Genomic DNA, 14,123 nt, shown 5'->3' on the forward strand with positions numbered 1-14,123 from the left:
TTTCAGTTACTGCAAAAAATATGTACATAAGGAGATGTTTGCTTTTGACAGCTGAGCTAGAAGATATTTTAAATTTTTTTTACCGGTTGAAAACAGTCTTGACCACAAGCTTCTAACCCAAAGGCTCGCTAATTTTGGCTGCAATTTTCGTAACTTTTTTTTCACTGATGCTTGCTTAGAATTCTACAAGGGTAACCCTGATGGCCGTAGCAAAAACCTCTGCTATATTTTTACTTCAGTCATTGCCAAACCTCTTTTGAATTTGCGAAGCCAACGACAGCTGTACGAAAACCCGGCTTCCAGACGCGAAAACAAATTCCACGCTGGCACAATCAGAGATAAGATACTGCCTACCGGGGATTTTTAAGCCACAATGTTTTCCCAACGGCACTCTTGCCTCAAGACAGTATAGCCCCAATAAGCCTGCAACGTTGACAGAACGAAACAGCACACGTCAGTGTCCATATACGCCGTGCCTTGTGGGAGCCTACAGGGTCCAATCCTCTACAACGCAATAAAGCCATTCACCCCTCCTTTAAAAACAGCTGAAACACACCTCTGCGCATACAGTAGCAGAGTTATGGGGCCATGAAGTAACAGGCCTTCAAATGTTGTAACAGGCCCAGATAAAGGAATAAAACGAAAGCACATTGCAGGAAAGAACGCATCTTGGGACATACTCTTCCCCACTAGCCTCCATATATACGGAGCAATAGACAGGGTATACGGAATGTTACAATGCCCGCAAAATGACGACCCCACCCACAAGAAGAGACAAACAAGGCTACTGCAGCAACCGCGGAATTTTTCAAGCCATGTCTGCACCAATGTCTTTAGTGCCACAGTACAACAACCACGAAGGCGCAATACAATAACATCTGAGACAAGGGTTACTCTCCCCGGTATAAAGATGAGTACGGGCGTCATCGAGGTTGCCCAAATGTTTACAATGTGGTAAACAGAGCCGGTAGCATGCGTGCCCTGCTGTAAACACTTGGCACTTCATCAGAGATACGCAAACGGAAGCAATTCTTTTTTTTTCTTCAATGGTGCAGTAAGGCAACTGCTGTTTGGGCCAGCAACAAGCATCTTGCGCCTTTTTGCGAGACTACATTACTGATTATGTGCAATCTTATCATGCATGTAGTTATTTTGTAGGACTTGAACATGTCCACAAGACCAAGGGTAGGGTGCAGCAGACCTAAAACTAGGGATTTTCGTCTGTCCTGCTGGCATGATAAGGACATAAAATACAAAACAAAATAATGGGAAGCTTGGTGTAACTTCGCACGCATTTAACTGCACGACCACTCATGCAAAACAATTGAAAGCCCCTCACACATCGATACCTGCTCGATCTCCTTGCCACATATTAACCATCAGAGGAGGCTGCTGCATAAACCTCGCCCAAGTCGCCTCAACAGGACTTGGGATGATATGAGTTAATGCTTAGAGATAGAAAATGAGTTTCCTGGATCAGGGACAAAACTAGAGTAGAAGCAGAGTCCTTCAATGCTTCTCAGGTCATGAAACTCCCGGCCAAGTTTCGTACGGGGACAAAGGCTACCGCGAGGGGCGCCACCGCAGATCGGAGGGCATCTGGCGGCCGCCGCTGTTCTGTAGAAAGACCGGCAGGCAGGAACGTGGTAGCAGCATACCCGTTCGCACCAAATTTTTTCGCCACTCACAAAATGATAAGTCCATTTGAGCCGCCCACGGCACGTAAAGCGAAAGCGCACTGCTGATAAGGCGGCGAGCGTCGGTTTTATCTTACTCCGTGGTCCGTTCCCTGCCAAACGCGCTCTGACCACGCCCCTGGCTGCCCTCCGATCAACACCAGCGCCACGGCGCGGCAGCGTATGCGGCAGCGCTTGTCCTTGTATCCCTCGTCCTCTGTTCTCTTGGCTGCGCTCAACAAAGTTATAATGGATTACCAACTCGCTCGTACCCACACGTAGCGTATGAAACTCTCCCATAGCATGATGGCGAAGTTTCATGACCAGAAAGGCATTGAAGGACTCTGGTAGAAGATATAATTCAAATAAATAAAAAGAAATGGACACGGGCTGCACACGTAGTTAGGTAAAAGGACAACCGGTGGCCCACCCGGGTGACAGAATGGATACCGAGAGACAAGGCTTGAAGAAGGGGAAGGCCATTAACTCGATAGAGGGACAAAATATGGAAATTCCGAGGCAGGGAATGGGAATGGACAGGACAGCAGCAGGTGGCAGTCAATGGGAGAGGCCTTCGTCCTGCAGTGGACCTAGTAGGCTGCTGCTGACAACGATGACTCATTGCACGTTAACTACTGCTAATTATATTCAGGGAACGTAACGTACGTCTGGTAGCTCCACGTCCACCTTCTTCTTCTGGTCGTCGATCTGATTGCACGTTTCTTTAGTTGCACCCTGCCTGTTGCATTTCTTCACAGCCTCGTCGATGTGCTTCTTGATGTTGGAAATCGCGTCGCTGACATTCTTGACTGCTTCCTTGGCCAGCCTTGCCGATGCATCGATCTTGTTCACCTCTGCGGTAAGGTTCTCCACGTCTGCAAGCCAGAACGACATGTTAAGCAGTGCCATCTGCTCAAGGTTTTAAGGGGCACATGGTTCTTTCAAAGACCAAAAACTTTATGTTTACAGTTATGATGATAAAAATTGGAGGACATAAGTAGTTTTTCATTCTGGTTGCAGATATAAGATTTGTTTTTGTGTAAAATGGCTGCATTCAAATTTATTCGGATGATTATAATTGATTTCTTGACAGCTTTTGTAAGAAGACCGCTGGAGTGATGCAGCTGAACAAGGAACCAGTGGACTGTGCACAAATCAAGGAGTGCAACAAGACTAACATCATCACTCCACCTGGTCTGTAGCAGAAGTTACGACCGTTTGAAGTTTGGGCCTGGAAGGCAAAATTAGTTTTTCTGGCTCCCACCTTCCAAGCCCAAACTTCAAACGGTCGTAACTTCTGCTACAGACCAGGCGGAATGATGATGATAGTCTTGTTGCACTCCTTGATTTGTGCACAGTCCACTGGTACCTTATTCAGCTGCCTCACTCCAGCGGTCTTCTTACAAAAGCTGCCAAGAAATCAAATATAATCATCCGAATAAATTTGAATGCAGCCATTTTACACAAAAACAAATGTTATATCTGCAATCAGAATGAAAAACTACTTATGTCCTCCAATTTTTATCGTGATAACTGCAAAAATAAACATTTTTGGTTTAAGACCAGTGTTCTCCCTTAACCCTTTCACTGCCGGGTTATTTCTGACTGCTCCTCACCCCCTGCCGGGTATTTTTTTTTATGTTCGTTCAGTGGAAGTTGGTTTGCAGGTGTAAAAACGTGCGCTATATCTGTTGTCTTAAATTTAATTTACAAGTTCTTCTATGTGTTTAGGTGACCTCTTCATAGATGGCGGGACATGAATGCAATTTTTTTTTCGCACGAGTTGTCTCGGGAGTGGCAGGGAGTTTTTTTTTTTCTAAAGCAGCACGAGTATACTCGGGAGTAGCAGGGGGTGCGCGTGGGTGGTTTCACAAGTTATCTCGGTAGTGGCAGTTAAAAGGTTAAGGGGACAGCCAACCACTTTTTGTTGATTGCATATCCCCTCGCTCATATGAACGACAGCATTTCTTATAGTGGGGGTAATTACAAGGAATCTCTAAATAAATTGGTGGAAATTATTTTAATTTGGCGCTAAACTTTACGAAATCTCAAAGGTGGTGAAATTTAGTGTCTACACATGACACCACCGTACATATACAATGCTTACAAACAGCTCAGTCAGTTTCAATATGCGATTCAAAAACCACATACAGGAACACTAGAGACTGCACTTTATTATTGTTTTAGCTGGGAACAAGTTTTTAAGCACCTCTTTCCACCTTGCGTACAGTCAAAAGTATGTTTCCGTGCGGCTCACTGACGTGTTTGCCAGCATTCCTTTCGGCCGCATAGTCAATTCTGGTAGGCCTAAAAATTCCACTTTCAAACGTTTTAGGGCCATACCAGGGAAATCGCTTTGGTTGAGGGTGTTTCAAGTGATGACCTTTCATTTCAGATGAAGAGCATGTGCTCAACCAAAATCGGTTGTCTATCTCTTTAAAGGGACAAAATACAATATTGCTCAGCTTGAAAGAACTAGTCTTTGGTTAGTCACTCAGCTCCATTTCAGCCACGGAAGACGTTTTTGTAGCCGAGAAAACGGTGAACGCTGAAACTCGTGTACCGTATTTCTTCTGTCAAAGATTAAAAACAAGACAAAACAATAGAGTAACAAAGCACATCTGGCCAAGAGTGGTTGAATATTTTTCAGCAATCAACGAGCTAACTAAACACCAAAAGGCACAACTATTCCGGGGTCCGAAGCGACAGGACACTTGCCCACAAACACACCTGCCAACAGCCAACGCTCGATTGGAAGCACCCCGTTACAGGCAGAAAACACGCGTTACCTCCCCCTACTCTAATTCGCGTGAAAGGTATAGTACTATGGCCTCACTTGGAACGACCACGTCTTTGAGTTTGAAGGCTGGAGACTGTGTGATGATCCGCGAGACGTCGTCACCCACTTGGTCTGTGCAAACTGGAACAAGAAAGAAGTATAAATGTTGATTGTTTGATTGATTGATTGATTGATTGTAGGGTTTAACACGCTGACGCTGGCGCAACAATGAGAACGGCTAACTTTGACGCTTCCCCATCTAGACATTCTGAATGAAATATTCAGTTCAAAGTTCAGGTATTCTCCAAATCTACAAATAGTTTAAAAAAATTTGAATTAATGTGAATTAGTTTGACTTCCATAGATTTAGGTCAAATTAATTCCCACTAACTAACTGTGTTTGCAAAAACCAACATGCCTAAAGTTTGCACTTCAGTTTCTATTGTTTCAAAATGACAATTTCACTGTTTGACGATACTTGATTAGATATTCGAAGTCTTCCGCTATTACTTGGCGCCGTTCAATTCTAATTCAATTTAGGGGGCAAATTTCTAATGATCCTCGGAACCACGTATAACACTGTCGCCTCCATTTCGTGGTACTACACCCTCACCAAATTTGACGCTTCTGTTGCTACCCATTCTGAAATTTCCGACGATTTCAGGAGGCTCGAGAAGAAAACTGGGGGAAAAATCAATTTTTCTCTTGCATTTTTAACAGCGAAGCAATTTAGCAAGTCATAATTTTTCGTGTCGGCAGTTAAAAATAAACAAGAAATTGCCGAGCACGTGCACGTGAGCACGGGTCTCGCATCGACCGCGCCGGCAGTTAACAAAACCAAGAAAACGCCTAAAGCTCGTGCGTGCATGCCTCGCGACAACTGCCCAGCGTCCCCTGTGCACGTTAGTCAACACAAGCATGCCCAATTAGAAAGATTGGCCTAGATTGCGGCGACTGCCCAGCAGTTAACAAAACCAAGAATATGCTTAGCGCTCGTAAGTGGGTGCCTTGCAGCGACCGCCCAGCGTCCCCGGCGCACGTATGTCAAGCCAAGCATGCCCACTTAGGGAGATTGGTTAAGATTGGCCAAAAAAAAATTTCCAGCATTGGACGTAATCGGGGTAGCACTTGCTCGGAACGAGAAAGACTCCAGCGTTCGCAGTAATCGTGGCAACACTGCTCGGAACAAGAAAGAGACGTCATAGCGTATGCCCTTCTAAGGTAATGTCCAATTATCACCTCCAAAAAAATGAAAGAAGCTCACATTTATAGCGACAAATATAAAGTAAAGGTCGCTGTGGCAGCAAAGAAGAAGCAAATCGGTTGCAATCATGGATTTACGCGTTACGCGAGTCTTGCACGTTTGTGCAAGCTTCCTTCATTTTTTTTTTTTTTTCTATTTCTTACTCTTTAGGAGTTAAGCATTTCTACGTTTTCTCCATGACTATAGCAACACACTATAGCAAGCAACACACTATAGCAAGCTATATATGACTATAGCAAGCACACTATAGCACACTATATATGACTATAGCAAGCAACACACGAGGCATGCTGAGACCAGCTTAGGCCCTTTCGACGACTAACAACGAAGCGGTGCCAAGACAACAATGAGAAACAAGAAGCAAGACAACAATGAGAAGCCAGAGATAAGACACAATGTTACATCACTGTCCAACACAACCTAAGGTGACGTGTGGCTGCCAGAGACGTCGTGTGACTCACCGTTGAGCCTCTGCACAAAGTGGAACTTGAACTGTCCGTAGTTCTTCACCAGGAGATTGTCCACCTCCTAGAAAAGACAGAAGAACTCGTGAAACCGTGAACGTGAACAACCTCTGCCCCACTCACTCCACAAAAACAACTGAGAACTTGAAGTTTTTCCCGTTTTATCCAAACTAAGACACACACTCCCATCTCGGTGATCCCGTGCCTCGAAATTGCACTTTCCTCTCCCACTTGTGCTGTACAAGAGAAGCAAGTCTAGAAAGAAAACGGACAGTAGCTCAAACACGACAAAAACAGCACGTTTGACAGTCTATGGGCCTCTAGTGCGATGACAGTCATTGGTGAGTCTTCTACTTTTTTTGAATGAGCACTCAAGCTTCACTACAAACTGTACAGGTGCCATCAAAAGTAACTGAAGCACAGTCTTTTAAGTTTGCAGGAATTTGTTCTTCCGGGAACCCCCAGGCTGCATTAGTGTGCGTTTAAAGAAGCCCTCGCTGATAGAAAAAGCTTCCTGTGAGCCAATAATGGCTGTCATAAAGCCAGTAAGACAAATATTTTGTGATATTCACCAATCCATGTTCCAATGATTTATGACGGCACCTGTACCCAACATTTACCCAGCACCCGTCAATGTGCTCTTGGCAACAGTGTCCCTTGTACAGTTTCTGCAGTAATAATCCACTGCTTCTGTTTATCAACTCTGCTTCTGTTTACCGGCTCATTCAGCAAGGGTTTCCTGGAAGAAAAAATAAAAGCTGCGAGGGGGCGGGAAAGATCAAGATGAGGACGCTACTGGCTATCAACCAATTTTTTCTAGAAAGCATGCTTTATTTACATAGACAGGCTTGCCGCATATTTCATGTCTATACCATGCAAAATGACTTCAAATCTGCGAGCTTAATGAACACAAACGAATATGAAGTTTCGGAATTAACGAAAACAAGGAGATGGGAAAAATAGGGCACTGTGTCCTTCTCGGACTACACTGAAGGGCCTCACATCTTTGGTCTTGTTCACCACTAGAAGCGTGTCGTGGGCAGAGTTCCCCAGGTTGTCCGGGAGGCTCATCACTGCCGCTGGAACGTAGGCGTTCGTCACAAACGCACACACCAGCGAAAACCTGCGGCAAGACAGGGAAGACGGAAACGTCAGCCACCGAATGTTGTTCAGTCTCTCCCGGATGCATGCTCCTGTACTGCTAAATCCTTTTTTTTTTTTCTGTAAGGCTTTGCAAGTACTTGAATACATAAACACAAAAACGGTTATTCGGAATAATTTGGAATAATTTCGTTTACGAGTCAAATAACTGCTACTATTCCGTTTCCCGAATATTCCCCACATTCAGGGAGCACACTAGCAAGGGTGTAAAACACGCTGTTTCCACCACGACACATCCAAACCTTGACCACAATTAATAAAATTACAATTATTGAGCACAACCGGCCCGATGGTATGCCAGTTTGACACCGACCTTAACAGACTCAGCCTATGAATCGTTGCAAAATTGCACCCTGCTTTTTCAGTCTCCACACCTTTGCTTCAGGTAATTTTTTTTTGAAAATCCTGATGTGAAGAGCAGTTAAATGAGTGTGCAAGAACGCAGCTACTATTGGAAACAGCCTCTCAATGAAAAGGTTGTTACAAACTAAACCGACACAGCAATGCTTGGTGGGCGGTATTATAGAGAAACCAGGCGGTGTGATAGAGAAACAATAATCGGCTGAGTAGCGGTCTGGAGCCTAGAGAGGGGTGAGGGTGCAAGGGAGAGCGAGAGAGTAGACTTAGAGGGGGAGAGAATACGAGACAGAGGGTACAAAGAGACGAAGAGTGACAGTATAGGCTCACGAAGAGAGAGAGAGAGGGTAGTACTCACAGGAGGCCCAGGGCCAGGAGGAAGAGGCAAACGCCGCGCCAGCCGCGCTTGGCGGCGTCCCCCTTGCGCTCTGGCAGGCCGCGGGCACCCCCACAGCGTCGGCAGCAGCAGCGGCAGCACAGGGCCACCACGCCCACCAGGGGCACCACCAGCGCCAGGGACAGGCCCACCACCAGCAGCACCAGCAGCCCCAGGAACAGGCCCGGAAGCTGGGTGGCAAGGGGGGACAGGACACCGCGGTGGGCTCTTGTAAGTCCCCTTCTCTCCGGGACAGTCATTTAGTTGGATTAGGTTTGAGCCCCCTGACCCTTCTTAAGCGCGTGCTACACAGCGATTTCGAAGTGAAGGCCTTCGAATGCAGCGCATATCAAGTGGCACATGGTCTGGGCATAGGGCACACTCGTGAATAAGTACACCACTGTCAAGTAAGCGTTTTCGGGTGGCACAGTTATTAGTCTTGTACCAGCTAGCTAGAAGCTGCCATAACCAGGCTGGAGGGTCAACTGTTTACCCCGAGCTCCTCCTTTCTTATTTTTTTTGCCCCACGGGAAAGAAAAATGTGTTGAAGGACAAGCAACGAGATGTTCTTGCTGGGCAGAGGGGTGCTTCACTTTTTAAAGAACGCTGCCTCCCTGTCGAGCGCAGAAAACTCCTCACGCAGCTTTTCCTTAGTTGGGGATGGAGGGGGGGGGGGGGGCTATACCCACACCTTTTAAGGGGGCTTTACAAAGGTAGCCGTTTTATACTTTATGCGAAGCACAAGAGAAATGAGTGGAGGCCCCTCACCTCTCTCCATCGATCGTGGAACATGGCGATGGGGTCCTTGAAGAGCCGTTCATCGCTCAGGATGGCTAGAAGCGGAGAGCACATGGCTTGTCAGTACCCTCTGTGCCTCAGTCGACCAGAGTGACAAGAAAATGAAGAAACAAAACGCTAGGCAGCACCACCAAGATCAAAAGTTTGCATTAAAACTTTTGTTCGGAGGTATTCCAAAACTTTCAGTCACAAAATTCCAGTGTGGCGTCAGAAGTTATACCCTCCCCCAGTGGCCCAGGAGATGGACCTTACAGCAACCTGATAGTCGCCACAGCTCACACGGCACAACATTAACCTTATTATCCAAATTTGAAAGAACGTTGCAGTTTTCGGCATTCACTTCATATTAAAACGTTGCCAGCTCAACTAGAAATCCTACAACCACTCTTCAACGGTACCCGAACGTTTTCTTCTAAATGCGACTCCTTCAGTGGTTACTAGCGTGCTTTGCCTCACAGTGGCAGCTGAAAGCCATTTCAAATAAGAAAAAAAAAATCACTTCACTCAAGGAAAAAATTAACGAGTTATATATTATTAATTATTTACAATAATTAATAATAAAAAATACAATCACATTGTCATTCGTGAAACAGATTAGCCATTAGTGACATACAAGGCGACCTCCGGAATCATTTTCAGGCCTCGAAAAAGCTGAAACTTGGGCTTTAGTATGCAACCTTTAAAAAAAAAAAAAAATACAGCATGTCAGACAGGATGGAAACAAGAGTGGAGAAACACTAGCACTTACGAAAACATAAGCCCATGCATTTGTCTACTCTTGTTCCCATCCTGTCTGACGGGCCGTCATTTTTTTTCCACGTTCAAGCACCAAATGCCCACACGCTGAGTTCTCTTCGCCCTAAAATCACGTTTCAAGCCGAGTCTTTAGACACGGTGACACCACCGGGTGAACGTAAGAACTCCAGCGCTGCGGCATGCCTGACATAAAAAATTGGTCGCGTATCTGCTCCTTTCGTTGCAAATGTCGACGAAAGACGATGGTCGACTGGCACCCCTGCTAAGCGTTTAAAACGCCTCTCTTCTCTTTCCTGCTCACCTCTTGTGCTATTCCTCTCCCGTCTCACTCCTCCCAAGATGAACACCCTTGAGGTTTGCTCAAGTCAATTTAAATTTACCTCCTTCTGCTGCTCCACGTCAAGTGCCTCAATGCCAGCACTGCCATGCGGCGGAGACGTGCGTGAATCGAGGCACCCTACAACAATGTTTATATAACCACGTTTCCCTCCTCCCTGTGTGTTCCAAGAGGAATGCGGAACCTATCTAGTGGAACCTTTCCTTACTGTTGCCTTTTGATTGCTTAAAATTCCCCCAGGAGCTATAGTGGCATGGATGACACCAGGCGAAGGAGTGAATTTTTTTTCTGCAGTGGATGCAGTATTGCAATCGCAAAAATCAAGCATCCGTTAATTATTTAATAAAGCAACCCTGCAAATAACACTTACGTATTGAAGTTTTGCCTCATATTTGCGTAATGTCTTGTTCTTGATCAACAATGTTGACAAGTATGAACATTGCCACCAGACTTAAACGTTTAGATTTGGCTGTGGGTATATAAACCTACTGTGCAGATCCTGATTCACTTTGGACAGGTGGCTGAATCGAGTGACAGACAGACAGACAGGCCAAAATTTTTGCATTCAAGTAGCCCAAGAAAGACTATCATCTCTAAAAGATGAGGGCGGATGGCAGAGCAACTCACCCGCAGGCACCCCCGGCTCAGCCACCACCAGGGTGGCAAAGTGGGTGACGATGCTGTACAGGTGGTCCATGCCACTCGCCTCTGGGGGCTGCACCGACTGGAAGCTGTAGCCGCTTGGGTCCACCGATGTGAAGTTGATCTCCACGGGGCCCAGGCAGCCTGCGTTGTTTGCAGGGGGGGGAGCCGGTTTAAGCTGTCAAAGCCGCCAAATTGGGCTCTTTTTGCTTCACCGTCTGGCAACAGTGGTTGCCCCCCAGCTCACTCAAAAAGCAGCAGCCTTACAGCAATAAATTTCCGCTGCCCTTTGGTTCTGACACTGGTGTGCTGTCAGCGTCTCCTGTACAGTCTTTAAATAACTGCGTCAGACAGGCTTCAGACTTGCATAAACACCACCTCACACAGGCTACGACATTTCATTTTGCTTTGCCTTCTCACCCCTTTACGCTTGGAAGCTCCTTGCTTGAGAGTTTGTTAATTTATTTGAAATACCGCCAGTCTCTTTGTAAAACCAAAGCAGGTGGGCATACATGAATAGACATGCGCAACAACCTTCTCCCTCTGTTTAAGAACACGGGAAAAAGGGAAAGAGGGCAAGTACGTGGCAAACCATCTCCACTCCACGCGTTGTACAATGCTATGGAAGAGAATGTGATGTGTGTCATGGGAGTGATGCAGAAAGTACCATATTTATTCGATTATAAGGCAGTCACGGTTATAAGGCAAAGAGTGAAAAAAAATTCTGATTATATATATAGAAAATAAGGGTTGGCAGTCAAGGTTTTCTTGACTGCCGAGTTTCCGAGGTTTCCGAGGTTTTCTTGACTGTCAACCCTTATTTTCTGTCTTATTTCACGGAGCCCCTCATTTCCCATTTTCTGATTCGCTATATATATATATATATATATATATATATATATATATATATATATATATATATATATATATATATATATATATATATATACTGAGCTTTGAGTATAAATCTCGCCTTATATTCGAATAACTACGGTACCATGTTCACACAAAGCACACAAATGCAGCCCCAAAATGGTGCGACTGCACAAAGTACAGGCAGGGAAGAAACATCTCATGTCCCACCAGGCATTTCCACAATGGACAGACAAAATGCAACAACTGACCGTTGTCAGTGGCAGCCTGGGATGTAGCAGGGGCAGCCAGCAAGGAGGCGGCAAGGAAAGCCACCAGAAGCATCTTGAAGCCTGTCATGGCTGAGCCACCAAGATTTGGGAGCAACGACCAGAGTTCCTCCTCACGTCACGACTGGCCAGTCTAGAAGCCCCTGCGGAAGAGGAAGAACAAATTGCAACTCACCACCTATAATCACGTCCCAATTCCTACAATTACCCACCACCTCATGATGCTTTGAACCCATTTCTAAACACCAACTACTTCTCAAGCCTCAACCCACAGCACTCAACTGCAACATTTTCAACATTTAAAACTTTTTACGCATATCCCCAGGGTTCACATCGCAGGAATTGCTCCTGCATACCATATTCTCGTGCGTATAACCCGCCCCTGCATATAAACCGCACCCCAACTTTCAGCCCACCAGAAAAGAAACAAAAAACCTCGCGTATTGCCCACACATTTTATACACGAAAGGCTGCACCAAAGCTACTGCTCAAGCAACACATCGCATACTATGTAGACAGCAAAAGGGTATATTTAGCAAGTAGAATGCACTGACTGCAAGGTGAAAGTCACAATTCACTAATAAAATTTAGTTGTCACAGTGCGATCGTCCTTGTTTTTTCTTCCTTGTATGTTTTGCGCAATCGCTGCCATGGAAGGCCTAGTCAGTGTTACTGCGTAGGAGCTTCCCAGCACAACATGCATTGCCGTGAAGCTGCACTGAAGAAAAAATTACGCCCACCTCCCCTCGCGGGAACCTTGGTGTGATGCGACGCTGAGGTGGGTTCAAGCGCAAGCGGAGAGCAACCGTCGACCAAAAAGCTGCCGGAGAGCGGCACACCGGTTATATGCGCAGCGTGTCCGAAGGAGAGGAGACCGCGGAGAGAGAGAGTACTGCACATGCGCAGCACCGCGCGTAGCGCCGCCCACTGGTGGAATGAGAGCGCACTGGGCCGCACACCCGCAGATGTTGAGAGAGTGTGTTCGCTCTCACCTGGGCACGCGCCGGCACCAGTGCATCTGCCACGGCTATGACGCAACACAATCCACTTTAATCCAATCCAATCCAAGTCAAGCCAATCCAATCGAATCCAATAGAATACCCCTCACAAGAGAGTGTTCGCTATCGGAGAGGAGAGGGGGAGAGTGTAAAGGCTGCGGACAACAACGGACGCACGCAGGAAGGACAGGGCCGCCGACAAGAGATGCTCTCAGCGTTGCATCTAAAAACCCCACGTATTATCTGCACCTCTACTTTGCCACTGAAATTTTCGCATTTTTGTGTGGGTTATACGCGCGAAACTATGGTATATAAGTGCAATATCTGAGTTGTTAATGAAAAAATGTTTCTCCCCGCTCCATTGCTCGACCATACAAATAAAAAAAATGCGCCAATGACAGGCGACACAAAGCAACATCACGGGATACATGAGCGACTGCACTTTCTCTCACATACGCGCTTTAACTAGCCATCCACTTTCCATTTAGGCTGCGGCCACTTGCGTTTAGGTGAGATGCTAGTGTAGCTTTGAGTCTTGCCATCCCAAAAACTAGAGATGCACCAACTGTTACATTTATTGCCTTGTCTGCCGTGTATCGTAAAGAAAACCACCTTTATAAACATTTCAGATGTCATAGCTCGCTCAAGACCCAAGAAGGAATCCATGCAAAAATGCGTCTTATTCATCATTCCAAAGAAATATGATGTTCACTCAGAGAAAAAAGAGACTAACAAGCCCAGCAACAGATCTGTCAAGCTACCAAGGTTTTGACTCCATTGTTTACTTAAACGATGGAGTCAACGATCTACGAAACGATGGAGGTGGTATAGTACCAGAAAATCTAGCATATTGCCTACTAATGATACTGAGCCAGCCATTGTACCACTGTAACGAAGCACTGTTCAAAATTAACCTGTTAATTAACCAAATTAACCACTCTACATTTCAAGATTCATAGTTTCATGAAATGGCAGAGTAATAAGTTATTTAGAGGATTTTATCCCTTAAAGTGCAAATTTTTGCCAACAAGTTATTGTCTTTTTTTGACGCACATTAGTGCCTGGGCGCCGTCAAGTGCCTAACACATGATTCCTCACAGGATACCCCTCACACAGGCAGTCCTTCAAAACTATTTTAAAAGGAGCTGTTTTTCAAAGGCAATATTTATTCGAAATTATCTTAAAAATTAGTTTCGAGCTGTATATCAGGTAAAAGTTTACTTCATGCTCCGATCAAAGCGCTCAAAAGAGCAGTAAAGGCAGATTAACCAAGTTCTTGCTTGCTGGATCCTTTCTAGTTTTCTCTACATTATTTAGTGCCGGAAAAAAAGCTCCGTTCATGCAAAATAAACAACCAAAACAGAAATTTTTCT

General features: G+C 45.6%; 1 protein-coding gene across 9 annotated transcripts in view; it reads right to left on the reverse strand.

Annotated features, from left to right (window-relative positions):
- The window catches only part of LOC144138102 (prominin-1-A-like), a 61,617-nt gene that overhangs the window by 33,732 nt on the left and 13,762 nt on the right, over positions 1 to 14,123 (reverse strand). For 7 of the 9 annotated variants that reach the window (XM_077670196.1, XM_077670197.1, XM_077670195.1 and 4 more), the window contains exons 2-9: positions 11,735 to 11,895; positions 10,596 to 10,754; positions 8,846 to 8,910; positions 8,060 to 8,268; positions 7,186 to 7,306; positions 6,181 to 6,247; positions 4,513 to 4,596; positions 2,343 to 2,551 (exon numbers count right to left, since the gene is read on the reverse strand). In XM_077670196.1, coding sequence (XP_077526322.1) covers positions 2,343 to 2,551; positions 4,513 to 4,596; positions 6,181 to 6,247; positions 7,186 to 7,306; positions 8,060 to 8,268; positions 8,846 to 8,910; positions 10,596 to 10,754; positions 11,735 to 11,822 — 1,002 coding nt within the window. In that variant the 5' untranslated portion in view covers positions 11,823 to 11,895. The remainder of the gene's footprint in view (positions 1 to 2,342; positions 2,552 to 4,512; positions 4,597 to 6,180; positions 6,248 to 7,185; positions 7,307 to 8,059; positions 8,269 to 8,845; positions 8,911 to 10,595; positions 10,755 to 11,734; positions 11,896 to 14,123) is intronic. The other 2 variants (XM_077670202.1, XM_077670201.1) reach the window with 1 other exon arrangement.

Source organism: Haemaphysalis longicornis, unplaced genomic scaffold, assembly GCF_048455015.1.
Source record: "Haemaphysalis longicornis isolate Haplotype H1 unplaced genomic scaffold, Haemaphysalis longicornis Haplotype H1 scaffold_5, whole genome shotgun sequence".
Lineage (NCBI taxonomy): Eukaryota > Metazoa > Arthropoda > Arachnida > Ixodida > Ixodidae > Haemaphysalis > Haemaphysalis longicornis.